General features: G+C 35.0%; 2 protein-coding genes, 1 long non-coding RNA gene and 1 pseudogene across 3 annotated transcripts; 1 reads left to right on the forward strand and 3 right to left on the reverse strand.

The window, feature by feature from the left end:
• Positions 1–3649: 3649 nt before the first annotated feature.
• On the reverse strand, positions 3650–4726 carry LOC120195915. The gene is made up of 2 exons (XM_039197849.1): positions 3868–4726; positions 3650–3777 (listed from the first exon to the last, which is right to left on the reverse strand). Exons 1-2 carry the CDS (start codon positions 4724–4726, stop codon positions 3650–3652), a joined length of 987 nt encoding a protein of 328 aa, XP_039053780.1.
• Positions 4727–5977: 1251 nt separating this feature from the next.
• LOC120195916 (DExH-box ATP-dependent RNA helicase DExH9-like) lies at positions 5978–9166 on the forward strand. Its single transcript, XM_039197850.1, has 3 exons — positions 5978–6014; positions 7123–7438; positions 8883–9166. Exons 1-3 carry the CDS (start codon positions 5978–5980, stop codon positions 8944–8946), a joined length of 417 nt encoding a protein of 138 aa, XP_039053781.1. The 3' UTR covers positions 8947–9166.
• A 676-nt stretch (positions 9167–9842) lies between these two features.
• LOC120195917 lies at positions 9843–11088 on the reverse strand (annotated as a pseudogene).
• Positions 11089–17620: 6532 nt separating this feature from the next.
• LOC120195875 lies at positions 17621–17959 on the reverse strand. The gene is made up of 3 exons (XR_005523122.1): positions 17930–17959; positions 17753–17796; positions 17621–17668 (listed from the first exon to the last, which is right to left on the reverse strand). It is a non-coding gene; the product is annotated as an uncharacterized LOC120195875 (long non-coding RNA).
• Between the last annotated feature and the right edge of the window lie 3548 nt (positions 17960–21507).

A 21507-nucleotide genomic window follows, 5' to 3' on the forward strand; every position in this document is an offset into this window, starting at 1 on the left:
AATATTAGGTATGGTTTTTGAAAAAAAAATGAAAATTTAGTTATTAAAACAGGTCAAACTGATAGTTTAGATACTAAATGTGTAGTTTACACCTTAATTTGTATACTTTAACCTTCTTTTTTGCAACAAAGAGTAAACTAACGGCTACACATTGATATTGTGTTGGTATTCCTGTAATATTTGTTTCACTTCCTCGGCTGCCTCCATAACAACCTTGCATTCCGAGCTCCACCTATTTGCTAATTTTGTCATTCCATCCGCAACTTGATTTCTAAGCCTGGAAAAATATTGAAAATTAACCACCCAGTTCCTTTGCATCAACTCCAGAATGTTGTGTAATAGTGTAAACCGAAATGTACCATCCTTAGCTTGTTTTATCACCTTGATCTTTTCCAAACTATCCATCTCAACTATAATTTGTTGACAACCCAAGTCTCATGCGCACAGTAAAACACAATACACTCCCCATAACTCCGTTTATAGTACTGAGTTTATGTCGATTAACTTGGAATAATCGACCTGCCAGTTACCCAGATGGTTTCGGAACACCCCTCCACACTTTACCAATCCATTTTCCTTACAACGAGCCACGTCTGAGTTAACCTTAAACCATCCCAACGATGGTGGTTGCCATTTTTCATTGTCCGATAACTGTTCTTATATTGTAAAAGTTCTTGTCGCCCTTTTCTCTAATGCCCTTTTCATAATATCCAGCCAATGGAGACTGTTTTCCAGTGTTGGTCTTTTATCGGATAAAAGGTTATCAAAAGTCACTGCATTTCTAGAAATTCAAATATTCCATACCAACTCACCGAACAAAATATCCCAATCATCATTCTTTTCAATGTATTGAGCATAATTGCGTAGGTTCATTGTTATCCAATCGGCAATATTCAGTTGAATAAACTCTTGCAATCGTTCTTGTTTTACCACTCTCACCCATATTGTATGTGCTGATCGAAAAAGACGTAGTGTATGGTTTATATCCTCATTCGAGTCACTGCAAAGGGGGTGGCTGCTATCAAAGCTGAGGTGACAACGTTTACGCTCCGCATTAGTCATCACCCGCTCACAACATACAAGCCACATAAACGTTTTCATCTTTAGGGGTCCTCGATACTTTGCTATCACTTTCCATACCGTCTCCCCATTTCCTTCATTAAGGTTTGCGCGGATGGAGTAAGCTGACTTCACTGAGAAACTGCGATCATTACTTGGTACCCAGCCAACAATATCTGGTCCGAAATATTATTGCGGACTTCTCTTGGTTGCGATTCGGAGTATAATATTTGGTGGCAAAAGATGCACAAAGCACTGTCATTTCCAATTCCCTTGTCCATTTGCCATATCAGACACTATAACTCTTTGCAATCCCACCGCTCCTATAGCTATAACATGTTCGATTAGAGGTCCGATATCATCAAGCCAACCATCAAACCAGAAATCAACCTCACAACCATTTTCCACGCACCATGCTATGTTACGACTGACATCCCCCAAATGCACTCAATACTATTTTTATTTGAAATTTTAATTAATAATTAAATGTGAAGAATTAAACAAGTTATTTAACTTTTTTATAATTAAAATAGCAATAAATGATAAAAAAAATTGATTAGGTTAATGATAAAATTAAATACAAATTAAGATAATAGAGAAACTAATGAAAATATGAAATAATCAAAATTTTAAACAAAAATAATATAATAATGTAATAGTATAAAATAAAATGAAAACTAATTTTTGAAATAACATATGGACCTTTTAATATATTTAAATTATTACTAGCCCATCCTATTTATATTGTTCATTTGTTGACTTTCACGTAGTTTTAGAAAGAAAAAATTATGCAAGAGATGTGTTGTAAAACAAAATAAAATGATAATTTTATCATCAAAAAAATTTAATTTTACTTGGCTGGGAAACTAAAAAAAAGGATGAAAAATAAAATATGTCTAGTAAAAGTTGTTAAAATTTTCAAATGGACAATTTAAATGGCACAATTTTAAAGGAACATAGGGAGTACTTATATTTTTAAAAATTGTATATTTGATAATAAAATTAAAAAAGAACTTCATTCGTCCTATAATTTTTGTCTTATATTAACTAAACACAAAGTTTTAAAAGATAAGTTTGACCATATTTAAGTTATATAAAACGACAGAAATGACAAAAATATCCTTCAAAGTTATCAATAGATTTGATAGATTAGTATCCAATGTCACGCGTTACGTGTGATTTACATGTTTATTTTTTTGGTAACTACACATTTAGTACCTTAAGTATAACTTTTGTTTCACTTTAATCACCCAATTATTTTTTATTTCAAAAGCATACCTAACAATATATTTTGATTTTATTTTGGTCACTTACCGTTAAAAATTAACGATGATGTTGATGTGCCATCATAAGGTATTGTCGTGTTATCATTGAATTTTTTTAAAAATTACCATGTTAGTAGTTCTAATAATTTTTTAACTATAGATGAATAAAATAAAATCAAAATGTAACATTAAATATGACTTTGAAACAAAAAATAGTTAAGTAACCAAAATAAAATAAAAAGGGTAATTTAATTTTGTTTAAGTTAAATTATAAATGAAACTTAAATAATAGTTATGCCAACCATATAATAATAATTTGACTTGATTCCACATTTAGGTGTATTTTATTCAATGTCCCAATTTGATTTGTTAAATATTAATGATTTATTAAGTTGTGTTAAATTAAGATCAAATTGATATAATATAAATATTTTTATAATTAAAACTATTATTACATCATATCACAATTATCATCATTAATAATTTTTTTGTGATCGATGACTAAAATAGAAATATAATGTTGGTGATAATTTCATTAGAAAAAGTTTGATGACCAAAGTAAGAAAATGATACTTTTTGATTACCAATAAGACACTTTATCCTAAATTATAACATTTTAACTTCTAGGATAAACTACATATTTAGCTACTTATTTATTCTTGTGATTCTATTTTGATCATTTAACTATTTTTTTAAATCATATCAAATATTATATTTTTATTCCGTTTTGATAACTCATCATTAAAAAAATAAAAACTATTAATGTAATAAGTTTTTTTTAATAATGATCTGACATTATTTTATGATAGACACGCTAATTTCACAGCTTGCGTAGCATGGGAGGTTCTGAATTTTTGTGTCCATTTCTGATGGCAACAAAAAGAACAGGGTTCCCATAAGAGACATCGTGCCCGAGGTTAATCAATTCAAGGTTATCATTAGGGTTTTCACGCTTATAATCCACATTTTCCCCAAATATTTTAAAATTCGAAATCTCTAATCCTTAGTTTGTCCTCCGCCGGGAGAAGAATGTGAGCTGTGTCAGATGAGTCTCCCGAATCTTGTGTGGAGTCTTCCCTCAAATTTTGGTTAACTTTCCTTTCCCAATCAAATTGCTGCTCATATTCAAAGCAAATTTGAAATGTAACACTTGAACTAATTCTGATTTGTATATATAAATTTACAGTTGAAATTACAACAAACGCAGCTTCCCTTGCCTATCATACATGGATGTAAATAGCAGTCGAGGTCACGGTCATCACGACTTTGAACATAACGACTCTTGTTGTGATCATTGTAGATATTACAATCATGAAATAATAGTTTCAAACGGCATTATAACCGTTATATAACGATGTCTGCTCCGATAACAAATCACTAGTTAAATCCCTTCCATCGTAACGTTGCTCGCAGTCGGATTCAACCTGAAGATATATCTCCAAAACCAGCTCACCTTCAAAGCTACAAACAAGACAAAAGATGATTTCCGATTACGGTGTATCGTAATCTAAATGTCATGTTTTATGACCGTTGTTTAAATCACTGACGTCTTTTTGTATGGGAGCTCCGATATAGTATATCAGTATGCAGCAGCATACAAGAGTTAGTAAAAGTGCAACGCCCCGCCCTGCTATGAGTCCGGCAAGAATAATCACAAGCAGAATCATCGCACACCCTGAATTCCCCTTTCTAATATTCTCAGTTCCCGATTCATCTTTTTCATCAACACCATGTTCTTGCTTTTCCTTTTCCAGTTGAATACATGGTTTGTTGTTACTCTTCCCTTGCTTCTTCCTCTTTCCATGGAGAAACTTCTTAGGAACAAATTTCTTGATTAAACTCGTTTTGATTCTTGAACTCCGACTACGCTCACTCTTACATGTTACGGCTTCCGTTTCATCTTTCAACTCGACTAACTCACAAGGATCAGGCAACTCAGCTCCTCTTCGTTTAACGACCGATTCATCTGTTCTTGGTTTCAACCCCATTCGAATCCTAGGATAGAAGAGAAGTACTGTCTTATAAAACTCAATTATCACAAGTGAAAGAGCAGCCATCATGATCCAAATCGCAAGGCTTCTGGTACTAACAGCGAGAGCCACCATTAAAGAAACTTTAAGCACCACAGGAAAGTTTTCTTCTCTGGAAACAGATACTGTTTCACCACCATCCATGTCAGGAGATTTTAGGTCGTCATTGCAGAGATTCTGTGGGCTGGAACTGGATTTCCTTTTGGAGGATTTTCGGAAGCGATCACGGTTCTTGACGAAAAGATCGACGAGGGAGGTCGGAAAACCGGTCTCCAACACTAGGTATCCGCCGCGTTTGGGGGTACAGTGGAGGCCGGCAACCAGCCGTGAGATACGACGAGTTACTTTGCTTTTCTTCCATGGGAAATGCATGGCGAAAGAAGAAAGAAAACACCCAAAACAAACAATGGGTTTTGTTTAGTTTATTGAGTTAGTTTCTTGGGGAAGAAGTAAGGAGGATCAAATTAAAAAGGACAATTATATGAAGATGAAGATGCAGATGCAGATGAAGATGTTTTAAAGTAGATGAGACAGGAAAGTAGAAGACGCGTGGGGGACGAGTTTGGTTTCGAAGGAAAGTAGACTGCACACTTTTATTTATTTATCTATTATTTTTTTATAATTTATAATTAAATATAAGAGATAAAAGCTATTGTTCCATAATGACGTTGCTGTTTTTTATTTTCATTTTTATTATCTATTGTTAATAACGATGTAGTTATTTTACTTACCCAAAAAAATATGAATTATTTTACTAAATTAACCATTAAAACTATTGTTAATAGAGAAGTTCCTATAAAAATTAGCATAGCATAACAACTTAGATGATGGATTTATTCCAAAGACAAAGTAAAAGTCAGAAAAAATATTAAAATTAAACAGTCGTTTTAACTTTAATTCATTTTTCTATCATTTTGGCCTTCAATGTCTTATTTTAAGACAAAAATACTACTTTGTAAATAAAAATAATTAGTTAACATATTATTAACGTTTTAGAATAAGGCCATTTTTATTTTAAAATGAAACTTTAAATCTAAAATACTCTAAAAAATAAAGAATAAAATAACTATTTTAATAAATATTGAACAGTGGTTTCGATATTATGCCAAATAAAAATACAAACAAAGCTATTTATCCATTGTGTGGATGTGAAACTATTACGAAAGAAACTAAAAATGTATTTGCATAATAGGTTAACTTAACGGTAAAAAATTATGAATTGTTTAGAAAAGGTTGAATATATTTTTATTAAGTTAAAGCGATTATAAAATAATTATGTTCTAAATACATTTTAACTATTTGACAATGAAAACTTAATCGACTTGTTGCAACCGTTGATATTCGAATCTGCGACATCTAAAAACAACAATGATTCTTTTAACCATTAAGATAAATTAATTCGTACATAAAACGTTAAATTTAAAATAAACGAAGTTAAAGAATATTTACATAAAAAGTGCATTTGACAGTGCAAAAATAGAAATCACATTTATTGCATGTTATGTATGTATAATTAAAAATGATCATCAGGTCAACTGCCACTAACAAGTAACATGAGAAAACTAGAGGAGATGTATTTGCTTTGCTTTAATGAAAATAATAACATTAAATATTATTGTAAAGATGGAATCGAAAGCTCTGTCAAAATCTTCAGGGAGAAGTAAATCTATTGTCACGTTTTGATTAATTTTTTTAATTCAAATCCACTTTCAGATGATTCGAAATATAATTAAACATATTTGATAAAGAATATTCTTAATAACAAAATCAATTTTTACATAATTTATAATAATATTATTAAGTAATAATATAAATAAAAGATGGATTCAAAATTATAAAATCCATATAATAACGGAATTATTGTACAGGTGAATAGAACAGAAAATAAAAGAGAAAATTAAATTTTAAATGTAAAAACTATGGTTTTGGGGGCCCGAAAGTGGGGATAATAATAAATGTTTATTATATACAATCAATCATTTTTATAGTAGAAAAAGCGAAGAAGGCTTAATTAACGGTTTAGTCTTTGAAGTATATACTTTTTTCTATTCTGGCATGTGTTTATCCTAAATTCATTTATTTCGGTTAATTATTTATTTCACAGATAGTGTTAATCACATTCAAAAAAATTATGTTATTAATATATGCGTATATTTTGAAAAATATTTTTAGATGTATCACTGGATAAGAAGATAAGATCGATCCCGAGAAGATTAAGATGTTAATAAATATTTTCAAAAGTATTTTCAATCAAATTAATTTAAAATGGTCAGTTATCAATTTTATGCATTATTTTTAGGTTTTCACGGTTGATCAACTAGTCGCGATGTGCTACTCTGATTGGATGAAATAATTTTAAGGTTTCGACTAAAATCTCTATAGGTATACTTTGTACTAAATGGGACGAAAGAAAGTTTAGCTCCTAAAATGAGAAAACGTGTATAATTTAGGGGTTAAAGCGAGAGTTATGCCAAGCAAGAAAGGGACATTATTTTTGTGATAATAAGAAAGTGACATTAATTTTTGTGAGGATAAGAAAGGGACATTAAAATCATAAGCACGCGGTGATATACTATTCAGTATTTAAGATGCTTTTGCTCTCTTTTTTAACTTTAAATAGGCTTTTTACTACAACTTTGTATAATACTTTATTTAAAAAAAATTAGGGGTGTTTAATGGTTACTGGTGGAGTGAAATATGATATCTTCCAAAAATTTTGATTTTAATAATATTCTAGATTTTTAAAAATTTAAATATCAATTTGAGAGCTTTTTTTTCCTACTACAACTGCTACTGCTGGTACTATGCCTATTATTTCAGTGACTTATCGAATGATTTTTCCATTTTTCAGATTCAAAGCAACTCATATAAAAAGGCTGTCCGTAGGTTGGAGGCATTAGAGAGCCTGTTTGAAAAGCATGAAACTGCAAAATCCCCGCTTATACAGCAAAAGCTTAAACTGTTAAACAGGAAGGAAGAATTGACATCCAAGATCAGATCAATTAAGAAAACAATGCGTTCTTCCACAGTTTTGGCTTTTAAAGATGAGCTTAAGGCCAGAAAACGGGTTCTAAGGAGGCTAGGGTAAGAAAAACCGTTTATCTATGATTGCTTCGCAGTCATTGGCAAAATTTCTCATTGTCTCATGACTTGATGGAGCTTTGTATTTGATATGTTTTGCTCTGGAGCTTTTTTTTTTATTATTTTCCATCAGTCATAGAGACAACATAAGATGACTGACAGTCTTTTCTACAATCAAAATAAAGATCCTCCTTCCTCATTTTCCATATGATTGGAATCTTCCATATACAACCTTATTTTTATTAAACAACCAATCTACTTTTTTTTTCTGCACCTTCCAAATTTTTTTAATAAAATATTGCTTTGTTTTCTTGGCTGTAAATGCTTAATTATGCATGCAGTTTGTTATGTATTTTAGTTCCGCCTTGCATTCAGATTTATTCATGGCTCAGGCAGTGTTGTTAAGGCATTGTGTCTTAGCGCCAGAAACAAATGCACCTCAGACCCCTGCCTGATTGAAGTACTCTTTACTCTTCTTTTTTAACTGCGCCTTTACTATTAAGAAAGGAGATAATATCACACTTCCTACTCAAATTTTAGTATTCAGCAACAGACATGTGATTATAAGGGAATCATATAATATTGGCCAAAAAGAGAATATAATGTTGCATGTTTTTTAGAATAGCTAGAGAACTCTTATGTTTTGTAGAATATACTGGAGCACTCTTTAGAGTTTGTTAATATATATCTTAAGTTCTATATTGATGCACACACATGCAGAAAAGTACATATACATGTTGTACCTTTTCTGGTCTCGTGTGTGTTACAGATGCATTTGTCGATGTTGATCTGCATTAATTTTTTTACTGGAAGAATATTATCTTTTTATTATTTTATGAAGTTATTAGAGTATTATTATTATGAGATTTTCTTTAGAAGTATGAAGTATCTTTATGTTATTGGAAGCCTTTATTTAGAGTTCTTGTTTTAATTGCTTTAGTTACTTATTTTATTCAAACAAATAATATGTAAACTCGATTTAAATAGAGGTTGGTTGACTGCAATAAAATTAAATGAGATTATTTATTCAATTCTAAGAGGTTTAAGACTAACTAGTCTGAGGTGAAGGGTTCTCTTTGGTGAGTTCCACACATTCACCATAGGGTGTCTGCAAGTAAGAAACAAAAACAAGGAGAAAACCCTGCTATTTTAGACGGTTTTCCTACAAATTGTCTGGTAACTTGATCAGTATTGTCGGACCTTAACAGTGTTTCTGCCTTGGGCAATACACCGGTTCTAGTGTCTAGAGTCTGCCTTGTGCCCTTCACAATGTTGTAGCCTTTTAACTTAAAACTTCAACCATATCCTATTACTACTACTACTACTACTACTACTACTACTATTATTATTATTATTATTATTAGTGGCTTAGGTATAACAAAACTTTATCTTGTTGCATAGACACCTGTAAAGCTAAAATGTTCTCTTATATCGGATTTTATTGCAGATATATTACAAGTGATGATGTTGTTGAACTGAAGGGCAAGGTTGCTTGTGATATCAGGTGCTGATGAGTTCACTCTGACTGAGATTATGTTCAGTGGGGTTCTGAAAGATGTAAAGGCAGAAGAAATTGTTTCTCTTCTCTCTTGTTTTGTTTGGCAGGAGAAGCTCCAAGATGCTGCAAAGCCCAGGGAGGAACTAGAGTTGCTCTTTACACAACTACAGGATACAGCACGGAGGATGGCCAAAGTTCAGCTTGAATGCAAGGTATACTAGATACTTCATCTTTCTGTGCCTTCTATTTGTTTCCATTTTGCAATCTTGGTTTTGGATTTTGGGTGCGAGTTGGATAAGATGTCTGAGAAGGTTTGAAACCCATTTTTGGTTTAAAGGAAATAGATGTCTGGTTCTAAGTTGTGTTTCAGATATTTGCTCATTATGTTGGTGGGCCAGTAGGTTGGTTAGGGTCCTCTTTGGACATGACAAGAAAATACCAGAGTACCTTTTTTCCCCTTTCTGGTATAGGAAGGGAGAATTAAACCCTGTACCTTGGTTGGGTTGCTATGAAGCAATTCTTAATTTTTTTTTGGTCAGAACTACTATATTAGTAATGACATAGGAGTGGTTTCCATAAAATAGGAACTGCGTATGGCCTAAGGCATATCTGTCTGTCGGTCCAGGCATATTCTTAGTGGAACTTGAGCCAACTTGTAGTGAAAGGAGAGATTAGTTCACTAAAATTTGATGTAATGTCTATATATACTCACTATGCTTGTTCTTCAATTATGAAATTAGATATGGTATCCTTATAAACAGTTCCTATGTTCACTGTTTACCATTATCAAAAGCTAATTTCCATTCCACGAACGCTATCTAATCCTTTAAGCAACAACCATTTCAACCCTTGGGTAAAACTTGTTTAAGGATCAACTATCAGCTAAGGGAAAAAAAGGAGGAATTTGAATTAGGTGATTAGTTTCTCCAACAACGCTGATAGATATCACTCATTCTTCTGAACTCCACCATCACCCTTCTTCTTCCCAATATTCCATCTCAGTCTCTGAAACCCAATTTGATCGAACATGGGGACATAGGTTTGATTGAGGTGCGATCCATGACAGAAGAAGCGGTCAAGCCAGAATAGTTCCCCAGGTCTCTATATATGTCATACAGGGTGAGTCCAACATTGCATCAGGAATCCTGTTGCTCAACACATGCATAGAGTGCACTATATCCAATGTGTTCTCAAAGAATGGAAGCCTCTGAGAAATGCTAACATGCATTGGGATCAACCCCTCGATGCAATCAAACTATTGAACGGTCCATTCATGTTCATTGAATTTGTGACGATGGTGATGTTCCGCTCTCTCATCCTCGCCGCAATAGTGCCAGTCTCACCTCCAATGTCGAGTCCGATTCGGATACTACCGGCTGGTTTCGTCTCAAGAATCTGATCGATTCCATATTCTAGTCCTCTGTCGTAAAGCCATCTTCTTTCTCGACCTTGCAAGTTGAAGCAGTCCTTGCAATCAAAGTTCGCCGGAAATTTGTTGCGGTAGACAAGGCATTGGTAGCTTTTGCAAGTGTACGGATCCCAAATAATGCTGTAATCTGATGGAATTGACCAAAGGCTATCAGGAATCGGTGTTGGCCCGACCTAACCGACGGGGATTTGGGACAGCATCGTCGACGAGAGAGTGGTTCACAGCCCTTGAGCATAAGTTTTTGAGCAAAAACATCATCCACGGGACATTCGCCGCTAATGTCATATGTCATGTACTGAGAGAGTTCCTCTTGGAACGTCAAGCAGGCTGCTCCAACATGAGGATAGATCTCATCAGATGCAATTCGTGGGGAGTATCCTAATGGGAGCTTGTGAGGGAGAAGGGCAAGCTTGAGTTCATCGATAAGGAAGCAGGACGAGGAATGTCGAATACATCAGCTTGTTCGTGTTGACGGGTGAGCTCAATAAGGAGGGCTTAAACGAGAAAGTTGGTGGCGTTAATCTTGTGGTGCAAGTCAGCAATAAGAGAATAAGTGGAGAAGAATTGGGACTTTGTGGAGTTGAGGTCCTGCAAGAGATGAGAAATGGAATGAAGGATGTTGTCTTTGGATGATAAGATGAAAGGATGAGTAGTAAAGATGAGGATGATAACAAGGTTGGTGAATATGAGCATCAGGTTGCAGTGAACAAGTTGTTTGTATACCATGCTGCTTGCCTTGCCTGTGGGTTTCTTCCTGAAAATAATTGAGAAAGGAGTGCAGAAGATATAGACTGGACCTAAAATTTAAAATTTTAAAAAGAGATGTACTTATAAAATTAGAAAAATCTAAAATTTAAAATAATTTAAAATAATTTAAAAATTTTAGAGAACGATTATCTTCGTATGCCATTCAATCCATCCTGAATGCAGAATTTACAATCAATTCAGGTGATGGGAGTTGAAAGCTAATAAATAATTCGGTAGCATGGATGCATGTCACATGCTATTGGAGCTTCGTTCATTGTAATTGTAATGCGCCCCTTGAGCCTCTAAAACTTCCCAACATATTGATATTTTAATAGATATAAAAGTACGGAAAGTTTTTTCCTTTTTATTATTTATAACTGCCGATGTTTGACCAAACAGTTTCACTCATATTTTACACTCTTTCATATTTTACAGGTTTGTATAACAAATAAATATTTAAAGTATATTGATAACTCAGTAAAAAAAATTATATTTAGGATAATTTCACATAAGTTATTGACTATCTTAAAATATATATAAGTTCATATAAATGTATTTAGGAATATATAATTGTATTTGATGATTTAGATTTGTCGTGACATTATTTTGAAAATGGTGTTATTTTACGAGGAAAATTATGTTTTGCTGATGATATGTAGGTTGATGAAGTAAAGGTGAGCATGTAAAATTGTCGCAACATTTCTAGATGGTGAACAAAGGAGAATTACCAAAGCAATTTGAGATGAATTCTGGGCACAAAAAGAACAAAAATGAAGAAGATATTTTCAAAAAAGTATACAGTTTGCCTTACAGTTTTCCCCTTTTTAATCTTCATTCTTTTCTATTTTTTAAAAGTAATGGAGGAATGGCATTTACTTCCATACATCAGGAATCAAGCAAATAATATAGCACTTTAAGACAACTGTGCTCCACGTGCCTTCAACATATGCCTAGGTCTCTCACAGAGTCACCGGTAACAATTGATTAAAGCTTAAAGAACAAGTGTAGTGTCAACAGAAAACATCAAAAGGTATATTACTGAAACAGTCAATATGAGAACACTTCTAATACCTATTAGCTGAAGTTTCAACTAGATTTCATTGATTGATTGATATACAAAAGCACATATTTAAACACATATCAGCTAGAAAAGATATATGTATTAATTTGTTGGGAAATAAACGAGTAACAAGTAATTTCCCTATAGCCAGATTAGTGAGAATACAAAATAAAAGCGGAAAAAATAATACTCGAAAAATTGATAACGGAGTTCAGCCAATTGTGCTTACTTCTCCGGACTGCTGCAGATCTTTTACTAAAGAGAAAAAATTACAGGTGAGAACTGGAAGATTTTGGGATGATTTTGAAGCAAAATGGGATAGGGTATTTAAGTTGAAGCTTAGGGACTAATCTTGTAAATACCCTAAAGTGTGCAATGGCTAAAAGAGTAATTAACCCATTTACAATTTTAATTAAAAATTGGTTCGGTGCCAACCTTTGAATAATGGACTGCCATTATTCAAATCATGCACCGCCCTTTTGAATTTCCAGTGGCGGTGCCCCCTACTGCTCCCCTTTTCTGATTTTTAAAGCCACCAATTTTGACTTTTCTTTTCCAACAATCTCCCACTTGAAGACTGATTTTAATCTTTCTTCATACCTCGATCAATGCAGCAGCATTTATGGTCTTGTTACTCTAGCATGCCAACTGAAGCTGAACACAACTTCAGTTTGTCCGTGGTCACTGTCTTTGTCACATGTCTGCCGGATTTTGAGCTCCACTAATCTTTTCAAGTTTCAAAATCCCATCTTCCAGAAGAGATCGAATAAAATGATATCTCAATTGTATGTGCTTCGTCCTGGAATGAAAAGACGGATTCTTTGCTAGATGGATAACACTTTGACTGTCGCAATATAAAACATTGTTTTCTTGTTTCTTGCCTAACTCTTCCAAGAAACTTTGGAGCCAAACCATCTCCTTGTTGGCTTCCGTAACAGCGACATATTCTGCTTCAGTTGTGGAGAGAGCAACTATCTTCTGTAGTTGAGAAACTCAACTCACTGCAGTACCTCCTAGAGTATAGACATACCATGTAGTACTCCTTCTGATGTCAACATTTCCGGCTAAGTCAGCATCTACATAGCCTGTCAGTATCGTATCTCCACCTTTGAAACAAAGTCCTTTGTTTGTAGTACCCCGCAGATATCTGAGGATCCATTTGACAGCTTCCAGTGTACCTTGCCTGAATTATTCATGTACCTGAGAACAGCTCCCACTGCATGAGCAATATCTGGTCTGGTACAAACCATGGCATACATCAGACTTTCAATTGTTAAGGCATACGGCACCTTCACCATGTGTGCACGTTCTTCATCCGTCTTTGGTGACTGTTCTTTGGAGAGTATAAAATGAACACCTAAAGGTGTACTCACTGGTTTAGTATCTTGCATGTTGAACCTGGAGAGTACTTTGTTAATGTACTCAGCCTGTGATAACATCAAAGTCCCCGACTTTTTGTCTCTCTTGATCCTCATCCCAAGAATCTGCTTTGCAACGCCCAGATCTTTCATTGCAAACTGCTTCGACAATTTTTGCTTCAAGTTTATAATCTCTTGCATGTCTGAGCCTACAATGAGCATGTCATCAACATACAACAATAAAATAATGAAGCTGTTGTCGAACCTCTTGATGTAGCAACAATGATCTGCTTGGCATCTGGTAAAACCACTGCTACTCATGAAGCTATCGAACTTCTTGTACCACTGTCTAGGAGCTTGTTTTAAACCATACAAGCTATTCTTCAACCTGCATACCAGGTTTTTGTTTCCTGCCTCTATGAAGCCTTTTGGCTGCCTCATATAGATTTCTTCCTCTAAATCACCATGAAGGAAAGCTGTCTTTACATCTAACTGCTCAAGATGTAAATTTTCTACAGCTACAATTTTCAACACCAGTCTGATTGTAGACAGTTTTACAACTGGAGAGAAAATTTCATTGTAGTCAATACTTTCCTTTTGCTGAAAACCTTTGACAACCAATCTTGCTTTATAGCGTTTACTCCCATCATGCTCTTCTTTGATCATGTAGATCCACTTGTTATGGAGCGCTTTCTTGCCTGGTGGTAATTCAGCTAATTCCCACGTCTGATTTGACATAAGCGAGTCCATCTCATCTTTCATGGAAGACTCCCACTTGACTGAATCCTCCACTTGTATTGCTTCATCATAGCACTCTGGTTCACCATTGTCGGTCAGCAACAAGTAGTGCAAAGAAGGAGAATACCGTTGGTTGGTTTAGGAATTCTGGAGGAGCGTCTTAGTTCCGGTGTGCCTGGTTCTTCTTGAACTGCTTCATGACTGATCTGAACATCATTTCCAGAAATCTCCTCGAATTCAGCAAATTCCTTTGTTTCAGCTTTGGTATTTGAACTGCTTGATTTTACAGTTGACCTGTCTTTGTACATCACATTCTCATTGAAAATGACATATCTGCTTCTGATAATCTTCCGATTTCATAGTCCCAAAACGGTAACCGAACTCATCACCGCCATAACCAACAAAGGCACATTTGTTGGACTTAGCATCAAGTTACTTCTTTCAGCAGAGTCTATGTGTACATAAGAAATACAACCAAACACTCTTAAGTGTAAAAGGTTATTCTTTCTTGGTCCAAACTTCCTCTGGTATTCTACCATCCAAAGGAACTGAGGGCCCACGGTTGATCAGGTAAGCTACAGTGTTGATAGCTTCAGCCTATAGAAATTTGGGTAATCCGGCATGTATCCTCATGCTTCTGGCACGTTCATTTAGAGTTCTGTTCATGCGCTGCTACGCCATTCTGCTGCGGTGTCATGGGAACTGTTGCCTCTATCTTGATCCCATTGTTTGCGCAGAAATCTGAATCTCCTATTTTTGTACTCTCCTCCATTGTCAGACCTCAACCGCTTGACTTTAAGACCAGTCTCATTTTCCACCATGACCTTCCATTTTCTGAAGGTATCAAAGACTTCTGATTTTCTTTAGAAAATAAACCACATTCCTTGTAGAATCATCGATGAATGTGACATAATATAATGAGCCTGCAAGAGATGGAACTGGAGATGGTCCCCATACATCAGTATGAATCAACTCTAACTTTTCAGCCTTGGGTGTCTTACCAATCTTGCAAAGCTGACTTTTTTGTTTGCCAAAGATGCAATCCTCGCATAGTCCGACATCTACATTCTTTAGTTCCGGTAACTTCCCCTTTGACAAAAGTGTCTTCATCCCTTTCTCGCTCATATGACCAAGCCTTTGGTTCCATAGGTTTGATTTTCCATCAGCATCTGCTACTGCAATGATTCTTTAAATTTGAGGTTATAGAGAGTGCCAGTTTTCTTACCACGAACAATGACGAGTGCTCCTTTAGTAATCTTCCATTCACAGCCTAAAAGGTTGTGCTAAATCCTTCACCATCAAGCTGTCCTACAGAAATCAAATTTCTTTTGAGGCCAGAATATGTCTCACTCTTTCAGCGTCCAGGTGGTCTGGTTTGACAACTTTAATCGAATGTCTCATTTTTCGACGATCTTCAAGGTTTCATCATCGGCTAGATGAACCTTCCCAAAATCTCCACTGACATAGTTCTCAATGATTTCTCGGCATGGGATGGAGTGGAAAGATGCCCATGAATCCAAGATCCAGGATTCAATTGAACTGTTGACGCTTAGAATCATGGCATCACCTGTCTCCTCTGTCATGTTTGTAGATTCCTATGCGCCAATATCTTTCTTTAGTGCTCGACAATCCCTTTTAAAGTGACCCTTCTTGCCACAATTATAACAGGTAAAATCTTTCTTTCCCGTTCTTGATTTTCCCCGTCTGGATTTCGATCTGCCACGATTTGAATTTCTTTATGAAGTTCTCCCTCTGGACTCCGTGTGCAAGGCTGAGGAGGTTGATGCTTCACCTGATTCTCTCCGTCGAATTTCTTCGCTCAGTACCAGATTCCGAACATCGTCGAATTTCAATTTACTATTTCCCGACGAGCCGCTAACTGCTGCAACAGTAGCATTCCAATTATCTGGTAGAGATGATAAGAGAATTAAAGCTCGAACTTCATCATTGAAATCAATTTCCATGGAACTCAACTGGGTTGTGATTGTGTTGAGTTCATTCAGGTGTTGAGCCACTGATGCCCCTTCCGTCATCCGCAAATTGAATAATCGCCTCATCAAATGAACTTTGTTTGAGGTCGATGGCTTCTCATACATACTAGAGAGAGCCGCTATAAGACCCGCCGTGGTCTTTTCCTTTGCTATGTTGAAAGCAACATTTCAGGACAACGTCAGTCGGATAACTCCGAGTGCTTGTCGGTCGAGAAGAGCTCAGTCTTCATTCTTCATGCCCTCTGGTTGCTTTCCTAAGAGGGGTTGATATAGATTTTTCTGGTACAGAAAATCTTTGATCTGCATCTTCCAAAAGCCAAAGTCCGCACCATCAAACTTTTCAATTTTCATATTCCCTTCGTCTGCAGCCATCGCTCCCACTCGAATCTGGCTTCTTCGGATCGTTTCTGACAATTTGTGCGAACCACCGTGTATTATAACACCTCCATCGACAAATTCGTATCGACGACAAAATTTTACTATTCACGAAATTTACTATTCATGTGAATAGTAATGAATAGTAACCTCGCAAAAAATTGACAAAATTCACAACCTAAAGCTCTGATACCAGTTGTTGGAAAATAAACGAGTAACAAGTAATTTCTCTATAGCCAGATTAGTGAGAATACAAAATAAAAGCGGAAAAAATAATACCTGAAAAATTAATAACGGAGTTAAGCCAATTGTGCTTACGTCTCCGGACTGCTGTAGATCTTTTACTAAAGAGAAAAAATTACAGGTGTTTACAAAACACACTTGAGAGAGAACTGGAAGATTTTGGGATGATTTTGAAGCTAAATGGATTAGGGTATTTATAGTTGAAGCTTAGAGACTAATCTTGTAAATATCCTAAAGTGTGCAATGGCTAAAAGAGTAATTAACCCATTTACAATTTTAATTAAAAATTGGTTCGGTGCCAACCTTTGAATAATGGACTGCCATTATTGAAATCATGCACCGCCCTTTTGAATTTCCAGTGGTGGTGCCCCCCACTGCTCCCCTTTTCTGATTTTTAAAGCCATCAATTTTGACTTTTCTTTTCCAACATAATTAATACCATGATCCATTGTATTTTCCCAATTTTAAAATGACGAACAATGTGTACTAGAAATATTTTCCCACAAAAGAAGAATGAAAAGAATAACCAAAAAGCTTGCCTTTGTTGTTGCCTGCAGAGCAGCACGTATCGCATCTCGCTCATCTTGCCTAACAATGACTGCAGTTCTAGTAGATTTCCTTATAATTCTTTCACCATCTACATCATCAGGGGCATCATAATGTTGTGGAGTGGTAGTCTTTTGAGTAGCATTTTCATCTTTGGAATCACCATCTAAATTTGAAAGGACTTTCTTTTTCCTCTTTTTTTCGTAGAAGACTTTCCAGGAAATATCAGACGCTTCTTTGTGCGAACCCTGCTAGAGCAACTCAAAATAAAAATAAATTGGTTATGAAATGGAGATGTAAATACAATATAAAAAAGGTAAAAGAAGCTAAACCTTTCATCTGCTTCATTTTCTACTTCCTCATCTGGCTCAGGTTCCTAGCAACCGTGGAAGAGCCAATTTTCAAGATAGGGAAGGTGTAAAGTTTTCTTAGCATTAAGATATCTTAGGACGTAAGAGTAATTATATAATATTAATTAAATCTGAAGTAGAGAAGAGAGCAATACAAACATCTTCATCGAAGTCACTATCGAACATATCATCAACCTCTGGTTCTTCTTCATAATTGACATCATTCTCCTCATGGGGATAGAAATACAAACAGAAAATTTGTAAATGTCTATTAATCTTTTAATCAAAACCTAAAGTGTACAAACTATAGGTGGTGATCATAATATGTCGTTCTAACAAAAACTTTATTTCAGAGTTTAAACCAATTCTAGGGAACATGAAATTACCCATATCTCAACACATCAACATCAATTCTATAATCTATTAATTTGAAAAGAGTAACTCCGCTGGAAAAATGTATGTTTTTACCTCTTTAAAAGATTCTTGATTCCAAAACAACTCGTCCTTTTCAACTTCGTCGTCCAGCAACTTTGTCATCCTGGAAATAGCAAATAAAGGGTTTCTATATCGATTATATTCGGAAAATTTTTAGAAAAAAAGAGAAGAAAACAACAGTACATCATTGCGAGATAGTAATATTAAGTTGAAGACTTGTCTTCTCCCTCTCGTTGATCGAGAAGCACGGTCCGGAAAGGCGGTTGTATCTTCTTTACCGGTTTCCATCCATAAAAAAGTAAAAACTTCACCACTTGCGACACCGGGGAGGAAGAGTAGATCGGATAGGTACCGGAGACTTTTGGCGCGATTGAGAACTTAAGAGATAGAAAGACGACAAGAAGCCGCGAGAATGTTAAAACTAACCATACCAAAAGCTACCTACTGGAAGGGCTTTAAAATAAATATGGTAAACTACATTAATGGTCAATAAAGTATTTGTAAGTTTCACTTGATTGTTGACAGTAAGATAGTATTTGTTCATAGATAATTTTTAAATTTTCGATATTAAATGTTCACACTTTTGACATATAACACCCCCAACCCGTATCCGACCCGGATACGAGTATGAGGTGTCATATTGACTTTTCAAACTTTGACTCTTGACAAAATTCAAAGAAAATTTAAACATGTAACATCCTAAGTAACGGGTTAGTGACTAATTTGTAAAAATTCAGAATTTGGTGATTAAAGTAGAATAATTATATAGTTTAAAAATAATTGTTAGTAAATATGAAATGAATTTAAGGACAAAATGGTCATTTGCAAGGAAAAAATTATAATTAAAAATTTTTATGGGGATATATTATAACCCACGTGGGGCTTGAGTAGGAAACAAAGGTTTCCAGAATTCTCTCTTCTCTTCTTCCAAACGTGAAGACCAAGTTTAAGGTAAGAATCTGAACCTTGGTAGTTCTTTGATTTTTAGCTTGGAAATTGAAGTTTGGATGTTATATAAGCTAAAGGAAAGCTTATATGATATTAAGACAACAAGATAAGTGATTTAGAGAGAGATTTGGAAAATGAGTTTTTAGATGAAATTTTGATATGGATGAGTTTTTGAAGTTTGAATAAGATTTTTGACTTGTCAATAAGTTAATTAAGAAGTATGAGGTGATAGAATTGAAATTAGAACAAGTTGGAATTTGAGCAAGATTCTTAAATTCTATATGGATGATTAGTTTTTTTTAGTTTTATAGGTATTGAATGGATAATAATTAGTTTAAGTAAGTGTATGAAAGCTAAGAGTATTAAAGGGAGTGAAATATGTATGTTTGAGCTGAAATGAGATGATTTTCGGGCTCAAAATAGGATTTATGGGCTAGGGGAATCGGTACCCATTCAAGGGGAATCGATACCCCCTCAACGTATATGAATTTCCAGAATGCTAGAGGGGAATCGATACCCCCAGGGGGGAACCGATTCCCCCATATAAAAAAAAGAGAAAGACTAAACTATTAATTCCTTAAATTGGTAGGCTATTAAAGATTAATTTCAGGACATAGACATCTGATAATCATCTTGAAAATTATGTTTATGTAGATACTGAGCCTACACGAGTTCGGGAATAATCTACAAGTAGGATCGATCGAGGAAAAGACAAAGAAATATAGGTGAGTGCATATGCATAGCATAATTATAGAAATATACTCAATTCTAGACTTGTGATAAGTCTAGATTTTTTTATATCTTGGCACATGAGCATATTCTTTATTATGAGACATGATATGAATTCCTATAAAATGCATTATATGACATGAATATGCAGGAAAAGTTATGAGCTATGTGAAAAGGTAAGAACTTACATGTCTACGCGATATATACTACGTGAAATGTAAAAGCCCATGTTATGTAGATGAGAACTATAGGTATAGTTGGCATGCCAAGGGTAGAGGGTCTACGCGGTCCTTCGGGACAAAATTCTACGCGGTCCTTCGGGATATATATATATATTCTTTGGAACATGTGTGAAGTCTGGTGAGACACATATGTGATCCCTAGCATATGTATATGATTCTTAAGGAATTCTATGTGGTCGTTATGGACATTATTATATGGCACTACGGTGCAATTCTACGCGGCACTTCGGTGCATTTATACGAGCTGTGGTGACAGCATAGTGCACAACCTCACATTACTCAGATACCTTAGGTTCTCAATATGATATCATGGGCCAATAAACTTATTAATACGAATTCATGAATGTTAAATTAATATGCTTACAGGTATGGATATTGATGATGTAGACTACATTGATTAAGTACATGCTTCCATCTCATTTCATATGATTATGACATTTTCATTACATTGCCTTGTTATTATTATTACATTGCCTTACTAAGTCGATGACTTAGCGTGTGAGTGTTTCACACGTAGGATCCGAGAAAGTAGACGAGACAGGTGAAGCAGCTTGACAGTATTACTCCTGCAACCACCAGATCAGAAGCAACTTAATCAGTAGGTCATTTTGTTATGTAAATGGCAGTTGGCATGTAATTAAAGGGTTAAGTTGTGTATGCTCTGAATATTTTGGTAAACTTATATTACAATATGTATATTATCGTATTTTCTTAATATAAGTTCAAATATTTTGCTATTATTGGTTAAGAGTTGTGTTTTAAAAGTCAATGTAATATCTCTGACTCATATCCGGGTCGGGTACGGGTTGGGGGTGTTACATTTAATGGTATCAGAGCTATGGTTTAGCCTATTCTAGGCATGAACCAGAGTCTATAAAGTCTTTAAATGGAATACATGCCAACAAATAGTGAGAACTTCTGATATGGTATAGTATGAGTATGCTGTTTTGCTAATAGAATAATGTGTTTATTCTTATTAGATATCCGGACATAATAGCTCCCGAAGTGAAGCGGGAGAAGATAGGCATGCTGAAAGCAGTAATTCACCTGCCCTGGCCAGGCAAGGTGAAGAACAGGCATCTCAAGGAGTGCCTGTGCAAGATCAAGATACGTTCTTCAGAACGTTAGATGCTATTCTAACGCGTCTTCAACCTTCTGCTCCACTAACTCAGAATAAATGTAGTAAAAGAGTTGAGAGGTTTAGGAGCTCCCGAATTTAAGGGAGAAGCTGAGGAAGGTCCAGTGTCAGCGGAACTTTGGTTGAATGATTTGAAAATCATGTTAGATGGTCTCCACTGTTCCGAAGTGGAGAAATTAGATGGAGTTGTATCTTTATTGAGAGGTCAGGCGAGGATATGGTGGACGAACGTCACCATGAGGATG

Source organism: Hibiscus syriacus, unplaced genomic scaffold (assembly GCF_006381635.1).
Source record: "Hibiscus syriacus cultivar Baekdansim isolate YM2019G1 unplaced genomic scaffold, ASM638163v2 tig00117021_pilon, whole genome shotgun sequence".
Lineage (NCBI taxonomy): Eukaryota > Viridiplantae > Streptophyta > Magnoliopsida > Malvales > Malvaceae > Hibiscus > Hibiscus syriacus.